The 19,972-nt window shown below is 43.5% G+C and overlaps 1 protein-coding gene across 10 annotated transcripts in view; it reads right to left on the bottom strand.

The window, feature by feature from the left end:
• Positions 1-19,972, bottom strand: part of pard3ab (par-3 family cell polarity regulator alpha, b) — a 231,816-nt gene that overhangs the window by 189,655 nt on the left and 22,189 nt on the right. For all 10 annotated transcript variants that reach the window (XR_014597038.1, XM_084007806.1, XM_084007814.1 and 7 more), the window contains exon 2: positions 3,645-3,746. Coding sequence is in view for 9 of the 10 variants with exons in the window: in XM_084007806.1 (XP_083863932.1) it covers positions 3,645-3,746 (102 nt within the window). In the remaining variant the exon portion in view is untranslated. The remainder of the gene's footprint in view (positions 1-3,644; positions 3,747-19,972) is intronic.

Below are 19,972 nucleotides of genomic sequence, written 5' to 3'. Positions count from 1 at the left end.
ACCTGAATTCAGTGGGTTTTCATTTGGCCCATCTGCTCCCTGTTAAAACGAGTAATATACAGTATAGTACTCTTCTAGTCGGGACAGCAGGAAGTCTTTCACAGGCTGACAGCTCCTCAAAACTTGTCTGGCTGTTATTTTAGGAAGCAGAGGTTTCTTTGAGCACAGCACATATTTTAAAAGTCAATATCGCAGTCATGTTCATTTAATTAGGAAGCCAAAATCACTATATATATATATATATATATATATATATATATATCCTGCAGCTCTACTTATCAAACTCCAATCCAAGTCACAGACTACACTTCACAGCGTGCCAAGATAATAAGACGGAGTAGATATTAAACTACAAAGCAAAGCTTGCCGTTTCGTTCCCAAATTTATTCATTTTTTGGGGTTGTCTAATTGGATGAAGGTGGTCAATAAGACCGGAACACCTTATTGAGTTAATGTGAAACTAGATGACGTCTTCCCTGGTCACATGGAGCCGGTTTATCACAAACGATCGGGTTTTGAGCTTCTCTGTGCGTCGTCATGCAGACGTTAATACTCGAGTTTCAGACGCGTTCATACAAGCAGGATTTTGTGACAGTTTTATGAGCGGAAAAGCGTAATGTGGCCAGAACACAAACACGATACATACTTTCCCGTGAAGCACAAGCATCCAGTAGTTAAACTTCAGAAATTAACAATATTTCCATTTTGAGGGAGAAGAAATAAACGTCATTTGAATCATATTTAACAAAAACCTATCAGACACATTGTCATTGAGATATTATCTTTATGTCTAAAGACTGTCTGGGGATAGTTAAGAAAACATTCTTCAGCAGTTCTTGACTGTTGGTCGGGAAGAGAAGCAATTTAAAAGGTGTGACACTGAGCTTTGGGATGCAACGGGGAATTTTCCACTATTTCTAAGAAAGTGTTTTCATATGATGGTAACCTTGGAGACCTTTCACTCACTGCCACTCAGCATTACATGTATGCTTTTTATTACTTTTCCTTTGTTTGTTTTCTTCTAAATGAACATTCACACTGTCAAAGAACCAAAAAAATACATTGATCCTCAAAGGTGGTGGTGTCAACGCAGCGAGAGCGGCGTAGATTTGTGTCGGCGAGGATGAAGGGTCGTCATGTATGAAATGAACACGTTCCCTGCAGCGGAGAAGGCCTGTCGGGACGAGGAGCGAGGGTTACATGAAGAGAGAGGGATGTGGAGAGATGGCATGAAGACAGCTCGTTGACAGGACACACACCTACACACACGTGCAGACTAGAGCATGACATTTTTCGGGAATTCCCATGGGATTCCCGCGGGATGGGAGTCAAAGTTTTATTAATCCCGTGATTGGGACGGGATGGGAATAAAAATCAACGGGAGCGGGCAGGAGCGGGAACGCCATTAATAGATGATGATTTTCAGCCGTGTTAAACAACCAAAAGGACAGACACGTCCATTTTTGTAGTCATCTTTCAGTGAGCCAAAACTATTTTGACTTGCGTTAGCATCCGTCGGTGAGATAAACTGACTTTATTGGGAAGTCGCAAATATTGCATAGATTCATGCGAGTTGAATGTGATGAAAAAACAAAAAAAAAACGGAGTTGGATGGGAGTGGGAGTAATTTTGAGTGGGAGAGGGATGGGAGCGGGAGTCATTCTACGGGAGTGGGACGGGATGGGATTTTTTTTTTTACTCCGGCCCGGGATTGGGATGGGATGGGATTTTTTCCTCTGGGAGTGGGATGGGACGGGAGTGAAAATCCACTCCCGTGTCATGCTCTAGTGCAGACACACACACACACACACACACACACACCTGGAGGCCTGTAAACATGAGCTCCACATAAGAGAGAGAGACAGAGAGAGAGAGCTGGCCACGCCGTCACAACAAAAGGTAATTTCTTCTTCCCACTTGAACCAGACTTAATGAAATTTAACTTGAGTTGTATTTCACATTAAAAGTCTCGACAGGCTTGACAGCCAAAGCTTGAACTGTATAATCACCTCTGAAACTATTTTACAAGCAGCAGCTGCCGACTTTCAAAGGGACAGACTCAGGCAATTATCATCCGATTGTATTTCCAATCATCAAATTAACCGTGCAGTGCCGATAGTGTGTAACCACAGTGTGGTTACAATGGCATGCCACTGACACCGTACAACAAAGAGCCAGAGGACGCGTCTCCTTCCATAATGGTTGTTGACTCATTTGGTTTACAGAAGGAAATGAGCGCGATGAAAGTTACTGTCAGTCTTCTCCTGCCAACATCACAGCCGCAGCGAAGGAAAGTATTCATTATTGATGAATCTGCTGATTGCTTTAATAATTTACTATAAACAATCGTACACCAAAAATAACTTTTCACGTTGCATTTGCACATACAGGATCCACTTCCTGTGCTGCGACATCAATCCAGCCTCCTCCCAGGAAAACGTGACTACAAGGAGCGTTTCTTTTTCCTGTGGACGTTTTTTTTCATTGTGGACAAAAGCGGTAGTGTTTCAGTACCAACGCCTTGTGTCGTTAAGATCTGCAGCTGCCAGACTCCCTTCAGAAAATCTCTCGTTTTACTATTCAGTCCTAGTTCTGGTTCTCTCGTGCATCAGAAAGCACAACAGAGTAATTCCGACCAAAGTCGATATCGTATGGAAGCTTCCTCCAAATAACCACCTTGCCTTTTGCCGATCCAGTCTGGATCAGCCGGGACCGGCAGAGCAGCGAGGCTCTGCTCCTGGCTGGAGGAGAAGCCACGCTCTGTCTGATAGCGGTCTGTCCACAGTGTTGATGATGTGGATGTCTCAATTGATGTGGGTTATGGAGAGGCACCAGCAACACGGTCTGTTTAATATATTCATGTCTAACAGTGTGGTAACAGTGTCTTGAAGGAGAACATACTTAAAACACCCTTTAGAGGGAATCTGCTGAAATATTTGACCACAGTAGAGAACGTGACCCCTGTGACCTCCTGACTGTCAGCCGGTACGAGCTTCTCTCTCTGAACCTGCCCCACGGGCGATGGATGAACCAGGCCATGAGGAGGCACGGCTGTCAGCTGTTTGACAGCAAGTTCAAATCAGTGTAACTACCTACTAATTTCTCACGCGAAGCAATCCTTTACTCCGAGGCGTCAGGAGTGTCAACGTCAGCGTTTAGCATCTTAAGTGAAGCACGCTGACCCTGACCCGTTTGTGTAAAGACGAAGAGAAGATATGCGGTGCTTATGTAATCATTACAGATGTAAGAGGTGGTAAACACAACCATTAATGAAAGGCACTGATAAGAAATCCTCTTATCTGATTGGTCAGGAAGCACTCCCTGTGCAGCAACAGAAAACACAGTTATAATGCACTGTTTTTACACCGTTGATCTTTGAAAAAACGATGAATAAATAAGCAACCGGGACACACTGAACATTCCTCAGAGTTTCCACTCAGAAGTGCCAGCAGGCAAACACTAAATGTTGCAACTGAAGAAACGAGCATTCTTTGAACACATGTTTAGGCCGTCGGCACTAACAAGAATCCTTCTCGAGCTCTGAAGCAGCAGAGGACGGTAGCAAACAACCGCTGGAGCTCGTGTTTCCACTCCATCTGTGTTTCCACCCGTCGTTCATATCAACTTATCGGAGCGTCACTCACCCTGTCTTTGTCATCGGCCACGTCGCACAGAACGTCGTCCAGGTCGAGGATGCCGCCGTCGCCGTGCTCCAACCGGTGGACCTGCAGCCAGTAACTGGCATCCTGGAAAACAGGGGAGAAGAAAGAGACATTTAAGAAAATAAATAAATAACACCTGCAGCCAAAAACTGTTATGGCAGCTAAATGTGTTTAAATTGCAGCACGGAAACTGATTAAAGGGTTGCACAAGGAAAACACAAGGATGGAAAAAAAAAACGTAAATCCTTCATAAGTATGCCTGTGCAATCTTCAAACCCCGGCTCTTAAGCACGACATTCATGGTGTCATTGTTGGCTCTATGAAAGGACCTTCGCAAGCATCAGGGCCGGAGGGGAGTCCCAGCCAAAGCTACTGTATAATTGAGTCTGAACTGTCAAATGTTTTGACGTGAAAAACGCACAAAAAGGTCGGGGAGATTCGGGAGATAAAGACGTAAAGAGGAGCAAAGTGGAGAGGAGGGATGGGAACGGGGTAGAGAGGGAAGTCAAGAAAAAGACGAGCCGAACCACCTTAAAAAAACAGCTGTGTGATAGATGTTATAAAATAACCAATAAAAATGTATAGGATTCCTATCATCATGGTCATAAATAGGAATTACAGATACGTGATTGTTAAATATTCACCTCAGCGTCCTGACATGTACAGAAATAAAATACATTTTACTGCCAATAAAGCCGGAGACAGAAGGCGTACTTTGAGCGCATTGATGTGCGTTAATGCGCAGCTGTCAGATGTGTAAGTACCGCGAGTGTGTGGGCTTCAACTGACACGGTTATGAGTCAAGGCGTGACTGGTTGTGTTCAACCCGCCTCGAGGGTTCCAGCCTCATTAGCCACTTGTACAGCCCGCTGCAACACATGAGGCTCACTGCAAAGGGCACCGCACGCATCATAGCAGGGAAAACTACACTTCTGTTGGGTTGGACTCGCAAAATAACTCTTCGCTGGGAGGAAGAGAGGAGACGTTTCAAAAAGCAAAAGGAGGAGAAAGAGAGAGAAAAAGAGGGAGGTGGAGGAAGACTTAGTAATACATGTGGTTTCTTTCCACAACTGTAAAAAAATATTTATATTGTAATATACTACATAGTAAAAGTGGGCCACGTATCTTCAGTGTGAATTTAATGTGTGAAATAAACGGCACATAATAGAGTGGACATAGCGTCCTCATTTTCAGGTTCATACCTGTATTCTGTTTTTTCTGTTAGAACATGTTTACATGCTTTAATGTTCAAAGACGCATTACTGATGTAGTGAACATTAATAATGTCCACCTTTAGGCCTGTCCGTCTCTTTAAAGGCACTGACACACCAAGACGATTATCGGCTGTCAGAAAGTCTGCCGACGTCGGTGACACGAGTTGTTTTCAGCCGATTCCACATGTTGAAATCGGCCACGACCAAATCGTTCAGTCTGACCAATCTGATTGGTGGAGAGCTAGCCCTCAACTAGCGAATCGGTGAACGAGAAAAGGTTGCATTAGTATTTCCTCTGTGTTTTCCTGTCAGCTACATGCACGGGCCGTCAGACTGCCGTGGCAGATGTCAGTGTCCGTGGCAGCTCGCGTCGCTCTGTGCGACCGCCGACGGGGAGACCCTGTGGAGTCCAGCTGATGGAGCTCAGTGTGAAAATCTGAACACACACACACACACACACACACACACACACACACACACACACACACACACACACACACACACACACACACACACACACACACACACACACACACACACACACACAGAGAGAGAGAGAGAGAGAGAGATCCCTATCCCGTCTCTGAAGGACACATCCAGACCAGAGATCCTGGAAGTCAAAGCCAAGCTGTAAAGTTCTTATCTGACGTGAAAAAATGCAGGAAGTAGCCAACATTTCACGAGATCTGATCTGTCAACATCACAATGCAAACAAATGCCGGTCGGTACACCAGCTTGTTTTCGAGCTGCTGCCTGTCATTTCCTCGTTTCAAACGTAGCTATTTACAAGGAAATCCGTCTGTTCGGTGTCGTGGGAAAGCAAACCGCAAATCAGCGCTTTAATCCAGTAGAGCAGAAACACATTTCAGCTTGTTGTTCTGAATAAACTGGAACATCTCACGGAAATCTTAAGTACAGAAGTTGAGTAAAAGACTGAAGAAAAAGTCTCCGAAAGGTCACAAAAAAACCCACAAAATATAACAAGGATAATATTTTCACCGTGATTAGAACACTGTCGGATACAGTAAGTGTCACATGGCCTGAGATGTCTGAGTGGAGTCATGAGGATTCCAGCCTGGAGACCCCGAGTCCTCCTAAGTTTAGACTTGATGAAGTGGTGCTATGATGGTGTGAATGTACCTTGTGTGTCTGTGTGGGCTTATTATGGGCGTTGGTTGTCTATATCAAGTACATATAGTATGTTTATGTTGGGACTGGGCAGGGCGGGCCATATCACTGTGTGTGTGTGTGTGTGTGTGTGTGTGTGTGTGTGTGTGTGTGTGTGTGTGTGTGTGTGTGTGTGTGTGTGTGTGTGTGTGTAAAAATAGCTCACAGTGAAATGTCACGGTGCCAAACTTATGACAGGAGACAGAGCCACATAGTAAACATGGTTATAGCATGCCAGAGATGTAAACACGCATATACACACACGAACAGTTGCATTGTGGGTACATCCAGTTTTCTTTCCTACCATCCTTATGACTCAAGTGCTTTTAATTCTCACGCGATATTTGGAAAAACAGACACTTTGTCCAGGTCCGCTCCCTGGCGCTCGCCTCTTCCCTCGGGGCCTAATTGAGATTCCCATGACACTAATCTGACGGGCCCTTATCTAAAGAACTGCACAAAAACTCAGGACGGATCTGAGGTGAGATCAAAGACCGCATCGCCTGCCGGGGCCCTCATCAGCCCGACGGGCCTGGAAGCAGGCCAAGGTGGAGACGCCGGCTGGGGGGGGGGGGGGGGGGGGGGGGGGAAGCCCAGCGCTCCATAACAGACAACCAAACAGTCCGAGGAGCTCACAGGAGAAAGAGATGTTACTCTACATGTACGTGTCCTGAACTCTTCTCTATGCCATCATAGGTTGCAACCCGAAATGTTTTGGCATGAGTTGTTCTCTATGAGCTGTAGCATGCTGTCACTTCTCCGTCCTCCTTTAAAAAAGGTAGAAAAGATTTATTTACAACCCTGAAAAGCAAACAGGATGAGAAACCACGTCTGTCTGCCTCCATGCAAACACTCAACACACAGCACTGTTCATTATTCTAAAACAAGCTAAGCCATCAATGTCATTTTTGCTATTTTTCTATGTAAAGCTTAAACAGGGGGAGACCAATCAGATGCATATATGCAAGTGATAGTTTTTTCTTTTTGACCATATGTCAGTATTGTGAATGTAAGAATTAAGGCCAATTAACCATTTGTTGAAAGTTCATATTGGTCAATATAAATGGTGAATAAACTTTTTTTTGTGGTTTTCCCTGTTGGAGTGAATTCTTGCCAAACTGTGAGCTTAAAACAGAAGTACAAATGGAACTGGATATTGTGTGTACCATTAAATCCCTAAATAGCACCATAAAGAAGTCCAGCTCTCCGGCATAACATGTTTGTTTTTTTTTGTTGTTGAATGATTTTTAGGTGTGTGCTGATTTTTGAGAGTAAAAACCTCTCCATGTTTATCGTTTTATCTGATATCATGCAAGGATACCTCAAGTGTGGTCTGTCGTAGGATATATTACAGTTGAGCGATTCACTTCATGAGTTTATCAAAGAGGACGCCTGAAACAAGCCCCCAGTACAAAATATTCTCCATCCAACCAATAGAACAGACTCTCTTGTGTGCTGAATGCAATAAAGGATTACAGCAGTTACAGCCATTAAAAATTAAATGTAGTTAGCAACCATCTGTTTGTTGTTGCATTATAATAGAATTTGTTGTTTGCTCTTGTCCACCTCTGGTTTTGGCCTGTTCCGCTTCCGGTTTGTAAGAACTCTGATTGTCAGCTCTGACACCAGCAGCAGTCCAGAACACCAGCAGCAGTCCAGAACACCAGCAGCAGTCCAGAACACCAGCAGCAGTCCAGAACACAACAGGCCTTTTTTCAAACCAAAACTCCAAACGGTTGTCGAGCACAAGGAACACAGTCTGAATGCATTGTGGCAACACTGATCCACGTCTGTGTCAAACAGCCAACATGTCTCTAGAAGATTTCAACTTCCAGTCCGATGAGAGCGACTATGAGGCTGAAAGGAACTGGAGCAGTGATGAAGATGAAGATGAAGATGAGTGCAGTCATCTGGAGCTGGTACTCCTGCACAACAATCTGATGTGGTTTGACTACATCCACCTCAACAATGAACTGATGGACATCATGGTAGGGCAGCTAATGATTATATCTATGGAGAAGTCTTTCAACTAATCCACTAAATGATCAGGGGCTTAATGTGGTCTTGACGTTGATTTCCAACAGGAGATCCAAAATTGGCAGAGCTTTGATGGTGACGTAGATTCTGATGCTGAAGATTCGGTGTTGAGCCTTGATGCCCTTCTGGTTGAGGAATTGCTCGGCATGGATTCACCCACGTCATCCTCCGAGATGTCGCAGTGGGCCGAGCCGACCCTCGACCCCGACTATCCATCGGCGAGCAGCTCAGATTCCTTCCAGGATTACGAGGCGTCCTCCATGTCGTCCTCCCAGGCGTCCACCTCGTGGTCCTCCACGTCGTCCTCCGAGGCGTCCTCCGAGGCGTCCTCCGAGGCGTCCTCCGAGGCGTCCTCCGAGGCGTCCACCTCGTGGTCCTCCACGTCGTCCTCCCCCACGTCTTCTTCCAGCTCGTCTTCTTCCAGCTCGTCTTCTTCCAGCTCGTCTTCTTCCAGCTCAACTTCTTGCTTCGATGGTCCTGACTGATGGACGGTGAATGCAGGACGGAGTCGCAGAAGGCCAGCTGGGAAACTGAGTAATCAATAAATCATTGCTTCACCGTTTCAGTGCAAAAACGGTTTACATTTTTGGAGAAGCTGTCGACCAATAATATGGAACTATGACGGTTATCAAACGGTGGAAGAGTTTCACATTTTGAACATCCAACGGTGTACTGCAGCTGAGACGCCTGTCGGCTTTAGAGGTGTTGAATTCTCCTCAGGTGGTTGCATTAAGTAGGTAAGTACGTGATGAGGACGCACAGTCTATAAAGTTTGTTTAACTTAATATTGACGGAAATGTTTTCGCTCAAATTCATCCAAGTAAAGTGATATCTGACCTTGAGATGAGGGATCTCAAAAAAGGACCAGACAACAGTGATTTGAATCAACCCAAAGAAATCAGGATAAAGTAAAATTTAAAAAAAAGCCACCACAGTCAAAAATGCCAGGATGCACCGATAACAGTACTGAATATCAGACCAATACGGACTCAAATATCAAATATTCTGGCCAAATTGATTGAGAAATGTGCTTAAAACTTTTTAAAAAGGCACATTTTATACAGAAAAAAATTGTTTTATTGCATCACAGGTTAGACGCATGTGCTAGTGAACATACTTTTTAGTGAAACAAATAAATTAGATGACACTTAAATGATAAATCATGAGGTTATAAATGAATGGTAAAAAGATAAAATTGTATTTTTGTATCCTGTATAATTAAATCAGGTTCTGTTTTGACATGTAAAATCATCTACCTCTCCTGTATGTTTACTCTTCATCTTACATCGAAAGTCTTTTTTTGAGAAGCTGTTTTCTAGTGTTTTCAACACCTCTTCTCCCTCTTCTTCTCCCTCTTCTTCTCCCTCTTCGTCCTTATAAAACTTTAACAGACATCCACACAGCTCAACACACCCCTGCAGAGCTGCGTTTACGCTGCGTTTACAGGATCAAAAAGCATTTCCTCTTCATATGAAAGTCGATTGCGACGCCGTTTCGTGCTCCCCAGAGTTGTTCTCATCGCTTAAAAAATGCATTTCGCTGCAGCCTCCCTCTCAATTTAGTTAGACTGGATGGTGCAGAAAGGACACAGAAGATCTGAAGGAATAATTAAGTGATTGTAGATGTAGGATTTAGAGCAGGGAGAGGGTTTATTTTACACCAAGGCCAGATGGAGACAGAGGGAGTCACTTAAAGGTAATGAGATGGTGGATGCTGCTCAAATTAAGGCAATGTGACAATTATCTAGTGGTGGGTTGAGATTAAAAAGAAAACACACACAACCAAATACAATCTGTCCAACACATGCTCAATCCTCCCAGCGGGAAACCCTAATGAACAATGGATTAAGAACACACAGGAGGCTTATTGTCACTTAATGCCAAGCGATTGCATGTGAAACGTCTTGTTTAGGTGAATTAGGAAATGTCATGAGGGAAAACCCTCACTGATGCTTACTGATGAACAAATGGCATCCAACAGGGCAGCTGGGTCCACCACCAACATGGGAGTGAACACACACACAAAACCCAAAACCGAAGAAATGCCACGACCTCTTCTCGATTATACACTCGTGAAAATCCACTTTTTAAAATTATATTTTAGATCCTCCCAAATGCTACAAACTGTACCTTTAACAAAAGACAACTGGAAAGGAAGCATTCAATTAATCGTGGGAATTCAGGTGGGACTGTCAAAACACGAAGCCACTTGGAAGAAGCAAACCCTCCCTGGATAAATAAAGTTTAACTACTTGTTTCCTCAAGGTTAGAAAAGAGCTGATAACTTAAAACCCTTTGAAAAATGAGCTCACGTCCATGTGAGTAATCTGTTTGTCACTTTTTCAAACAGAGAATTCTGCAAATATTATCTTTATCCAGCAGACAAACGTCTCGCTGTGCCTCGCTTATCGAGCTGGACAAATCCCCCTTCTATCTCCTGTGATGTTTGGATGTCAGGGCCACAACGCTGCACATGACCTCCACACAGGGTCACAGCCCGGTGGAGCCGACACACAAAAGAGCCCTTCATTTAGGTAGAAATGACACCGAGCAGAAGAGAGGAGGAAATTAGAAAATGCCATTCTGGTGCTTAGTGATGTGTGCAAAACCGCAGACGCCCTTCTGTACAAAGACGTGACAGTGTGGCGATGAGGAGCTACTAGCACTTGCTACATGTTTATACGTGTGTGTGTGTGTGTGTGTGTGTGTGTGTGTGTGTGTGTGTGTGTGTGTGTGTGTGTTTGTGTGTTCTCAAAAGACTCAGTCAAAAGACTGAGAACATTTAAGATTAGAGAGAGAATACTAAAGATCTCACACTTTGATTGATATATGTATCTTTTAAAAGGTGCAACCTGTTGCATTATTGATCGCTTCATCGCAATGTATTGATCAGCTCTTGATAAAAAATATCATTACACACTAAATGCAACATGAATGTGTGTGTCAGGCAGTAGCATAATAAACGGAATATTGTCAATCCAACCTGCCACATTCACTGTGTTCACAGTTAATCTATTTACATTCAGCTACTAACGACAAGGCACCGAGCGTTTATTCTCTGCTGAGCGATGGATGCTTTGTTGCTTTTTTTCTTGCAGCTGAGAGTTGAAAAAATGGGAAATTTAGAAAATAAAGCTGCGCTATTCTCAGTCACTTTTTTTAACAACTTTTTTGACAATGGAGAAAGGGGCGGGACAAAAACCACAAAGCACAAGCGTCACATCATACATGTGGGCTACACGTGCTGAACAAGAATAACAGAAAATATTACACTTCGTCCACCTTGTGGACAGATGCAACATCATTTTTTAGTTAAGATTGGACAAGAAGGTCAAATAAAACAAATTATGTATAAATACAGTTTTAAAAAAAGCAACTTCAGTGTGTTCTTTGTGATAATTCCTGGAGGCCTATTTTTGTTAAATCGGCTCCTATTTTCCACTTCTCCATGATAGCGAGCGAGACAGCTTCTTTAACTCACTTATCCTGATAATGGAAATTTAACATTGTTTCTATCGCGATCCGTGATAAAATCCTACATTGCCCCATCCCTTACCCAGACGCAACCAAAGCATCTTAGCTGGAAACAAACATTGCGTTTCTGTTTTCCGTTTTAAAAGTGCCATTTAGAAAGCAACACTATATATGGCACTAAAATCAGGATAAATGAAGTCATTTCAGCAGTAATTCCACCGTTAAGCAATGACGATAACCGCAGGGGGAATTCCTTCACCGCGACGGGCCTGTGTGTCACATATGTCAGCGTTTACATCACTCTGACTGACTGCGTCGCACCGCCAGTCCTGCCCAATTCAAGTGCCAAACATTCCTCCCCGTGTAAGTGTCAAGTGGAACTCAAGGGCCTGGCCTGCTGCCAGTCTCACTGCTCGCCATTTACTCCGCAGAATTAACTGCCCCGTCCCGCTGTGTTGGCCTGTGTTGGGCTGTGTGTGTGTGTGTGTGTGTGTGTGTGTGTGTGTGTGTGTGTGTGTGTGTGTGTGTGTGTGTGTGTGTGTGTGTGAATGGCTGTGGTCCTTAGCTATATATATTCAGTGTGGATGGGAGCGAGGGCCGAGGCGTTGCAATGAAGGAGGCAGGCCACAAAGACAAAGCCAGAGAGAGGAGGGATAATAACGGCTAACATATTATGAAGTGTTAAGTATTTGTTTGACCAGTTTTTACTGAGAAGAGGTCAGGTTTTCATAGCCCCACATATCCAAAGGTTATGTTTCATGCTGAAAAAGGTCACAACAAATCACAGCACTTTCACGGCCAGTGAGGTCGGCTTGCACCAGTAACACCTCGGCTGAGAAGGAAAGGAAAAGAGAAATGGAGAGAAAACGGCAGATGTGGTGTCAATTATGCAGTAGAGTCCTGCTAATAAGTAAAAAAATAAATAAATAAAAAAGCCATTTTAAGCATCAACTAAGGGAACTTACTTTTATCACAATACTTAAGTCAAAATATAAGATAGCAAATGCAAACATTTTGTGATATTCTGTTCCAAGTATTACTTTTTGTCAACTGCAAATTATGACAAAACAGATGTTGACAAAGTTCCCACTCTTCTTTAAATGCAGCTTAATGTGTTCGTTACTCAAGCCGGCAGACTCACCGACACTCCATCTTTGTTTTTGACCAACTTCCTGCCAACCCCGCTGACTTCACCCACGACCGCACCAGAAAATACCCAGGAATGTTTAGTGGACTTAAAAAGCAATTACAACCAAAAGGTTTCATTTGGGGTTCAATACGGTTAGTTTATATAATAAAAGACAATGTTACAATGTTATGTATTTATTATACTATGCTCTCTGGATTTGAAAGGTAAAAAAACACTTTACCAAACTACTAATAGAGCACTTATACTTTAATGAAATATTCACATATTCTAATAGTTACATCTTTCTTTCTTCCCTCCATACTGAGCGTTTTCATCTCCTTACAACTTGCTCCATTGAAAGAACAACCACCATCGGCTCAAGGTCACTGTTCAAGGACATCCCTCTGTATCATTCAATCCATCCATGTTTCAGCATCGTGTCCTTCCATTCAGCCACTCAACTCAGTTGTCTCAGAAAAACGCAGAGCGGGGGGAAAGAAAACCGAGGGGAAATCAGAGAGAAACTGGCAAGAGCAAGCTCCTCGAATGGCACCGAACCGCACAGAACAACGCCGGCATTCATGGAGAGACGTGTATCTGATCAAAACTGCCGACCGCTTGACAGCAACACGCCACGCTCTTAAAATAGTCAGAATTACACCGCCCGCGAGTAGACATTAAAACGCAGGCAGGTACGATTAATCAGCACGTTCAGCCTCGAGTGGAAGGAACAAAAGAGTCTTCAGTTCGGCTTCAGCCTGAGAGAACAACAGTTAGCATTCAACGGTGGAAGCAGGGAGCTCCTCGTCACATTAATTACTCATGAAAAGAAGCAAAAGGCAGAATGGTCCAAAAACAAAACGGCAACCATGTGAAAAATGCATAAGAACGCGAGGAGCTCACATGTGCTGCAAAGGGACAAAAGCAGCCTGATTTCAGCCCGTGGCCTGATGAACATGATGAATAATGAACACACAGCAGCGGCGTGTCTTTGACTTCCACCTCCTGTGCAGTGAAACCCAAGGCGGCCCGAGAGGAAGACAGGATGGACGGAGGCGGTCCGCCGGGCTGGGACAACGTGGATCACCAGAAGGAGAAGGATTCAGGAGCCTCCAAACAAACTCATCCAGATGATGTTTCACTAAGCAGACGCTGCTGCTTCTCCCCATTTTCATACAGAAAACTGCAATCCATCACAGTATTTGGGGGCTTTAGAGCCTCTCTAGGCTGCAGCTGGTGATCAAATCTTTTGGTAACACAGTATGTCATACAACCATTATCAATTCATTTGTATTCGGGCCCTGCCGCAGGTAAGCAGCTTAGTAGGGGAAACACGGCAGAAGCATTCAGGATCAACAGTCGAACACACTGTCTTCTAGCGTGGCGCCGCGGTGACCTTCACGCTGGTTGAATGTTAACTGGCCGAAGCTAAATAATCAATGGAATCAGAAGTGAGGCCGCTGTTTTCTCACCAAACATGTATTGAGCTTATCATGTTGACTTTTTTTTTTTTAAACTAATAGTTTCCTTCTTTATTATAAAGATTTATTATTTTAACTATTATTTTGCTGGAAAGCCACTCACAGAGCAGCGGATGGCTGCCAGTGAACTTTTCTGCTCCTGACTTTGTGTGCACCTGCAAGTATTGCCTTAAAGTTGCATCGTCGCCATGGGATACCGAAATGGATTTCTGCCGTTATCAGCATAATTCACATTAGATTTATGCAGCTTATTTGAATAAATATCTGCAACAACAAAAAAGCGGTCTGTGCTTATCATTCATAATGCGGCATGATGCCAGAGCGCTTAGAAAAGTTCCCATGCTGAAATATTTGGGCTTCATTTGGCGTTTCCTTGAGTGAGAACGCTTCCCAAAGAGCCTAACTACTATCTAATCATGTAATGTTCACAGATGAAGGCCTTCTTATCAGAGCAAACTGTGCCTTTGACTCCATTAGGCCTACAGAGAGATACCCAACTGCTCTCTCTGACTCACGCAGCACTTACTGTGTTTTGGCTGCTGCTGGTTTTAGTCTCACTGGAGGTCCAGGTGCGAGGTAACTGCAGCAGGACAACTCAGACTGGCTTGCTGATGTACATGTCGTGGTCAATATAATGCCATATGTAATGATCCGTCCACTCGTTAATACTTTATGGCAAAAATTCTGCGTAAAATAAGCCAAAATAATGAACGTTTGGGCCTTAGAGAGACGGATTTAGACATTTTAGAAATCAGACATGAATTCAAGTCGACAATGTTTTGCTTTTAAACAGAACTTTATAGACACAATTTATTCTTCTGTGTAAAGAAATCCCTTTGACCATGTCAGAACAGGAAATACTGGAAATGCTATGGAAAGCCAACTCTTTAACAACGCTAACAAAAAAAAGAAAATAATCCAGTCTTTACAATACAAAATGCCACAGCTCATTTGGACTCGTGAGTCTGCGTCTCCTGGTCGACAGAGAGAATTACAAGGTAGGAAATGACTGTTGAGTTGGGTTTCTCCTATAAAAGGGTCAGTCTCAGAGAAAATGGCGAGGTTAATTGAAGACACACGTCGGCGTGGCGTCTACGATTACACCAGCTGTCAGCCGGCCCACGCCAGTCCCCCCCGGTCCAACTGCTCTTGATCCCTCGACAACGAGACGGATGGAAATCAAGTCCAAGTGGGAAGAAAAATGATCCACAAACTCTTAGGACAGCTTTTCAAAAGGCAAAGCTGAGAAGTAAACCTGGCAACGCTCCACACGAGCCTGGACGAATACCCGAGAGCCACAAATGAATGAAAGTGCTTCAACAACTGATTCGCTAGGAAGCCCCTAATACCTCCTCCACCAAACCTCAATATTATTATCAGACAATTTGGGTTTTTGTATTTTCACGTTTGAGTAAAATAACATGTTCTTGTTATGACAAGGGACTCTGAAAGGAGAGAGCGGAGGCAAGACGGCTGAGAGAGAAAGAAAGCAAATCTCGCCCCCCTCACGAGATCACTGACAGAACTAGATCAGAGAAAGCAGCACTTGTGACAAGACGAGGCTTTGTTCTTTCTTGATATCTTTACCAACGTCGAGGAACATCACAGGAGGTGGGAGGCAACACAGACAAAGAGATGATGGAGACAAAGAGAAAGCATACAAGGGAGGGCAGGAAGAGAGAGAGCGATGGAGTCAGAGGGTGGATCAGAGGTTCAGGTGTGATGGAAACTAGTGATCTGGAGTCTAGCCAAGAAACCTGATCCCCTACCACAAAGGACTGCACTCTTACTGCAGCCCAGCAGACAAGAGTGACACTTAAGCAGTCAGAGTAGTGATAGTACTAATTAGGCATGAAGGAATATGAGTTGTCTTCATTATCCAACTGCACAGGGACACCGAACCAAAGAGGCATGAAGAAGGGGATCAGTCTCTCTTTACTGTCAAACAAAGAACAAAGGAAAGATTGAATTTCAGTGACTATTTTCAATAAACAAGACCACCTGAAACATGTCGCTATAATAGAATAGCGTTTCTCTATTTGTTGTTACCTGAAGCAGCTCTGCTCACATCGGCCACTTCTGCCAACTGTTTATTTATTGTGGCCGCTCCGCAGTTCATTCAAAGCCACTCTCGACTCTGCTGTTCCGGTGTTGGGACAGAGCGATCGGGCATTTTGACCAACAAGCACGGACCAGAGACGGATCAGGATTTACATCGTCAGCCCATCGAAATCAAAATAAATCTAAATCTGCCCCATGTGTGTGTGTGTGTGTGTGTGTGTGTGTGTGTGTATGGAAACCTGACCATTAACCTTAGACAGAGCTAAATACATAACAGACATGACATTATCTCAAGCAGCCTGCAGCGCCGAAACAAACAGAATGAGAAGACGATACAAAGCGGAATGTGTTCGCGGAGCACCAAAGGTGACATTCAAACGTACCTGTCCCTGGCTGACCTGAGAACACCCAACTTTGAGTCTCTTCTTGAGAGCGCGGTGGTGTTTCCACATCGCAAGCTAAACTTTAACGACGCGCTGATCCTCAATGCGTACGACGCTGCAGACGACGTCGGTGCACGTGTGTCGGCACATTTGGCGTGTTATGCATGTGAATGCGGTGTAGCTCGTGAAGGAGACCTGAAAGGGGACACGCGCTGCAACACAATGACCTGCTCACTCACATCGGAGACAGTGCGTATCAGATTGCCACGGCGACGCTGGTTATTGATACTTTGGCACGGCGGCAAGAAACTGTACAGTCGACTGCATGAAAGAGAAGCAGACGTGTAGCTCGAGTAGCAGGACTTCATTTACATGCACATGCCGTGTTTTGACAGCTGGTTCAGGTAGTGAATGATATCTTCATGTAGCATAAATCTTACGATAATCCAGAAAGTAAACTTGGCATGGCTCCCTCCGGTGGACCACCGTGGGACCTTGTTTTGATATAAATGTGTCAACAGACAAGACAAATCATTTTTGACCCCCTTTGAATTGTGCCATGAATTACACACACATGATGAATACATTTTGCACGTCAAGAAAGTTTCGTCAAAAGGGTTTTTAGTGTCATTTAGTTTTGCCTGAAGTTTCGTTTTAAGTAGAATACGATAGAAAATGCGTAGGTAGAAAGACCACACATCCAAAGCTACGATGCCTTGTTAACGTTACTCACACTAGCTAGCGAGCCACGCTAACAGCCGTGTGGGTGACGTACATTGTGTGAGACGAGAAATGAATCGGTAGACCACTAATTAATTGGTCGACCACTAATTAATCGGTCTACCACTAATTAATTGGTCGACCACTAGGTGAAAGTGGCTCAACTTGTGATTCCAAACGTATGGAAACTCGATGCATGATGTATTTTTGTGTTTCCCTGCAGGTTTCGGTGGCCCTTCAGCAATAAAACACACGAAACCCGCAGGAGGAGGACATTCTTGAATTCTAAGGCAATTGTAAATCTCAGCAGTTCCATATCAATCACATTAAAAAAACAGAGCAACTCGTATTTCCACAAAGACAAATGGTACAAATCTGTGGAAGTGTTTGTGACAGTGTCAGATGTGGAGGGGAGGCAAAGCAAATATGAGAGGCGGCTCTACGGGCAGCTGGATCGGATCAGATGAACAACCTACTGAGCCAGAGCAGCTGAAAGGCCTTCAGGAGATTCTGTGCCACCTTCCACCACTTTCTAGGCCTTCTAGGATTTCAAACGTAGGTCTTCCACCATTTTGTGATTGTCTCGATCAAAAAATATAATAGTGTTTGCTGAGTCATCATATTCATCCATCTTTCTCACACTTTACTTTAGCGACTCATTTTTAGCATAGCATAGTGAGTGCAAATAGTATCAATTCAATTCCCTGCTCCTACTGTTCACAGGTGAAAGACGTTTTACAGAAGCTCACTGCTTCTAAAAATGCTTAGGATGGCTTTCATGCAGAGCTCAATACATGTATGTACCTGTTGCATATTGCTGTTGTGATAAAGTTTGTTTGAATGAAGCTGGATGACTTTCAGGTTCCCGGCAAGAGAGACTAATGAGCAAGTATGGAGCCAAGCCAGTAGGAGATACGGGACAATAAAAAACATTGAATTGATTGTGGTGAATCACCAATAATGGAATATCATAAACATAGAGTGACTTGAAAAAGGCTTGATAGCTTCTTATCATGGCAGAGAAGTGGAAAATAAAAAAATATACATGATATTAAAATATATATTTTTTTCTATTATTTGGCCATTATGATTTTTGATCATATTATTTAATATTTGTATGTAATAACAATATTTGTGAAGTGATTCCAGTATGTATTATTGCCATTTTAACAGTTTTAAGCACATTTTCATGATTATCGGGATAATATTGTGAATCACAATTTGACAATCGTCCATATCGTCCATGCCAAATATACACGCTATTATTTAATCTGTCTGTCCGCCAACTACCGCCACACAGAGAAACATATTCTCACTAAACATGCAGATACTTCACTGAGTGCAGCCCTGAGCTACTAGCAGGGTGGAGGACAAGTCATTCCGGACAGTCAGCCAAAGATTTGCATGTCAACTCAATGGAATGTTCTGTAGCCGACCATAAGCCGTTTCAATTTGATTCTGTGATTGCAGACTGACATCAGTGAGTCAGTGTCATATTACAAAACATTCTCCGCTTGAGGTACTGCTATCATGACACCATCTCGTGGTTACACTCGTCTGGTTTCTGGAGGAATGTGACAGACGGATATCCTGCCTGTCAGAGGTGGAAGTCCGGCAGACAAAACATCAAGCTGCCTCCAAGGACCGGTTCAACCAAAGCAATTCCTTCTCCTTTCCAGAGCGACCTATTCTACGATGTGCATTGATTTGTTATGTTGCCCAAAACGAGCAAATTCCAAGGAAACCTACAGGGTCCCTGAACACACCTGGTACCTTGTTACAAAGATACGTAAGCAGGACAGTTTGCAAGGGTTTTGTGGATCCCATCCCTTTTGATGCTCAATGTCCTGTTTTCTTTTGACTAATTCAAACTAACTTGACGTTTGTCCGTGAGGTTATTATTTTCTTACAATCAACTTCTAATCAACTGCAAATCATCAAAAGGCAACTCCTTCACATATTGGAATATCATCAGTATATGGACCACCAGTCCATGGCAAAAAGAAAAGAATAGGTACAAAGGAATTGAATAATTAAGGAAAGACAGGGAGCTCCTAATCAAATGGCTAAAGAAAGCATCCTTATTGAGCCACAAGCGTAACTCCATGCAACCTTTGTTAGCGTTAGCTGTTAGCTCAATTTAGCCAACAGTTAACATCAGCCGGCTCTCGTCCTGCTGATTTCAATTATCTGTTTTCCACAAAGTAGCATCATTAGGCAAACCACATGTTTAGTGCTACTTTGCACATGTGCAGTACCGATCAGGCAGGATGTACAGATCCGGTAGTGAGTGACACGATTTGTAGTTGTTCCTGTGTAGCAATAAATTATATGATAACGTGATATCACACTTGCACTGATCCAGCATTTAAGGCTATAGAGATATGTCCTATACTGGTATTGTGACTATTTCATACAAAACCTGTTGATCCCAATGATACCATTTTTTTGTAATTAGTAATAGTGTTATAGCTGCCCAAAGCCCCGACTATTTTATGATATTCATGTATAGATTAAACAGCAAAAAAGTGGAATTTGCCTAAAAGCAACACTTAAGGCCCGTATTGATTTGCATTCATGTCATATACATGAATCCATCCTCTATAGGATGTGAGCCACAAACTGTGCAGCACAAAGTCACTGCA

This window comes from Eutrigla gurnardus (genome assembly GCF_963514095.1).
Source record: "Eutrigla gurnardus genome assembly, chromosome: 4".
NCBI lineage: Eukaryota > Metazoa > Chordata > Actinopteri > Perciformes > Triglidae > Eutrigla > Eutrigla gurnardus.
This window is presented reverse-complemented; position numbering and strand designations above follow the sequence as displayed.